A 2,117-nucleotide genomic window follows, 5' to 3' on the forward strand; every position below is an offset into this window, starting at 1 on the left:
GTTTTGACGAAGACTTTTATTTGCAATTAACAACCAAATCATCAACTAGTTATACTTCTTTTCTACCACATTAGAGAATTAATGCTTCTCGAATCCCAATCAATCCAGGGTGAGCTTGTCAAACAGGTACTCTCCTGTGCCATTCTCAGGGGCTCCCAGTCTCTTCAGGTTGGTGATGTGATCTCCGAGCTTCTTGATCATCTTCACTTGTTCGTCCAAGTAGTGAGTCTCCAGGAAGTCACAAAGCTGGAAAAGAGAGAAGCAAAGAGTTAGAGATCTTTTAGAAGAAAATAATTATTTTGAACTGGGATAATAAGCACTTGGCAAGAACTCACATGAGGGTCGGTGTTCCCAGAGGAGAGTTTGTGCAGATCCAGCAGACTCTGGTTCACATTCTTCTCCATCTGCAGAGCTCTCTGCATTGCCTCCAGACCATTGCTCCACTCATCTTGCTCTGGTTTCTGAAGAGCAAAGGCAGACAGCTCATTGCCAATGGATTGAACAAAACACAAAGGAATGAAGCTACCATGGTTACCAGAAAAGTAGTGTTAATATAAAAAACACTGCCTTTAAATAATTGAACTAAAACACATCAGGATCAAGATAGCAGTCACATTCCACCAAACCCAACCTTGACATCCTCCAGGATGATGCGGCCTCCACGTTTATTCTGGAATTCCATCAGTTTCTCAGCGTGTTCCCGTTCCTCATGCGACTGCTCCTTGAAGAACTCAGCAAAGTGACGCAGGGCAACATCATCCCGGTCAAAGTAAGAGGACTGATAACGAAGAAGAAGAAGAAGGAGGATATCTCAATATGTGCCAAGACAAGTACTTTCCAACAAGAATGGAAACAGCTTTTCAAATCAAGGGAAAGTCCAAATTAAACACTCAGCTGGATTAGTACCTCGTACCATCTGTTCTCACCATTTATCCCTCAGTCAACGTCACTGGGCAATAGTGGATCTGATTTTCAGACTGTGCAAGAATGCATTCCTCCCCGCCACATAATAGAGGCTACACTTATTCACAGATTATAAAGCACTTGGAGATCCAGAGATAGTTAACAGCACTGTATTAATGTCCATGGCACACATGCACATCAAGCATGGGACAGAAATCTCTCAACATCAGCTTTACACTAGAAACAGGGAAACAAGGTTAACCACCAGGACTCGGTACTTCCCTGAACTGAGAAAGTAGATTAGTATAGTGTACCAACATCTCACTGAGCTAGTTTCATCCATTGAAACACAATAGAGAGCAGCAGCTACAAGGAGCAATCCAATCACTCAAACACCACCCTGAATCACACAGAAAACACCCACCTTTTAGTGACTCAAAATAACAGCAATTAAGGTATTCTCATGATCTTTACTAGTGTCACAACTGGGATTACAGGCACTGCAATGAAGTTATGTGAATTCTCCCAGTCACCACACTCCAAACGCCTGTTCCGGTGCACAGAAGGAGAATTCAGAATGCTCAATTGACCGAATAAGTAAGTCTTCAGGGCTCTGTGGGAGCACCCAGAGGAAACCACACAAGACAGCAACCCAAGAAGCAAACCTGGGACCCTAGCACTGTGAAGCAACAGTGCTAACCACTGTGCTACCACACCACCCAGTTATTTCTATCAAAACAGAAACACAAAACATTCCAGACTACAGTGAGAACAAGTACAAAACTCACCATGGAGAGGTAAACATAGGAGGAATAGAGCTCCAGGTTGATCTGCTTGTTAACAGCATCCTCACAGTCCTTGTGGTAGTTCTGACGCACTTGGGAGGCCATCTTCACTGTTAACTAGAAAATGGTACAACTGACCCTTCTTACCACAGGCTCTTGTATTTATACAGCTGGGACAGGGAATGACATCATCAATAATGATTGACAATCCCTGATAGCCAATAAAGAACCGGCCATGAATCCAGGCATCAATTAATCAATGAGAAGAGGTTGTGGGGGAGGTTTTAAACCCCAGAGCCAATCAGAGCTTTGGAATCCAGACCTGGTTGGCAGATTCATCTCGATGATGTCACTGCTTTTACTTTCCTTGACCTTCTTCAGATGTGAAAATGTCTCGTTGTTGAACTCTCCCATTTTAACTCAATGATA

The 2,117-nt window shown here is 43.2% G+C and overlaps 1 protein-coding gene across 1 annotated transcript; it reads right to left on the reverse strand.

Annotated features, from left to right (window-relative positions):
• LOC119956516 (ferritin heavy chain, oocyte isoform-like) lies at positions 1-1,808 on the reverse strand. Its single transcript, XM_038783800.1, has 4 exons — positions 1,692-1,808; positions 632-778; positions 336-461; positions 1-246 (listed from the first exon to the last, which is right to left on the reverse strand). Exons 1-4 carry the CDS (start codon positions 1,791-1,793, stop codon positions 100-102), a joined length of 522 nt encoding a protein of 173 aa, XP_038639728.1. The 5' UTR covers positions 1,794-1,808; the 3' UTR covers positions 1-99.
• Between the last annotated feature and the right edge of the window lie 309 nt (positions 1,809-2,117).

Source organism: Scyliorhinus canicula, chromosome 23 (genome assembly GCF_902713615.1).
Source record: "Scyliorhinus canicula chromosome 23, sScyCan1.1, whole genome shotgun sequence".
Classification (NCBI taxonomy): domain Eukaryota; kingdom Metazoa; phylum Chordata; class Chondrichthyes; order Carcharhiniformes; family Scyliorhinidae; genus Scyliorhinus; species Scyliorhinus canicula.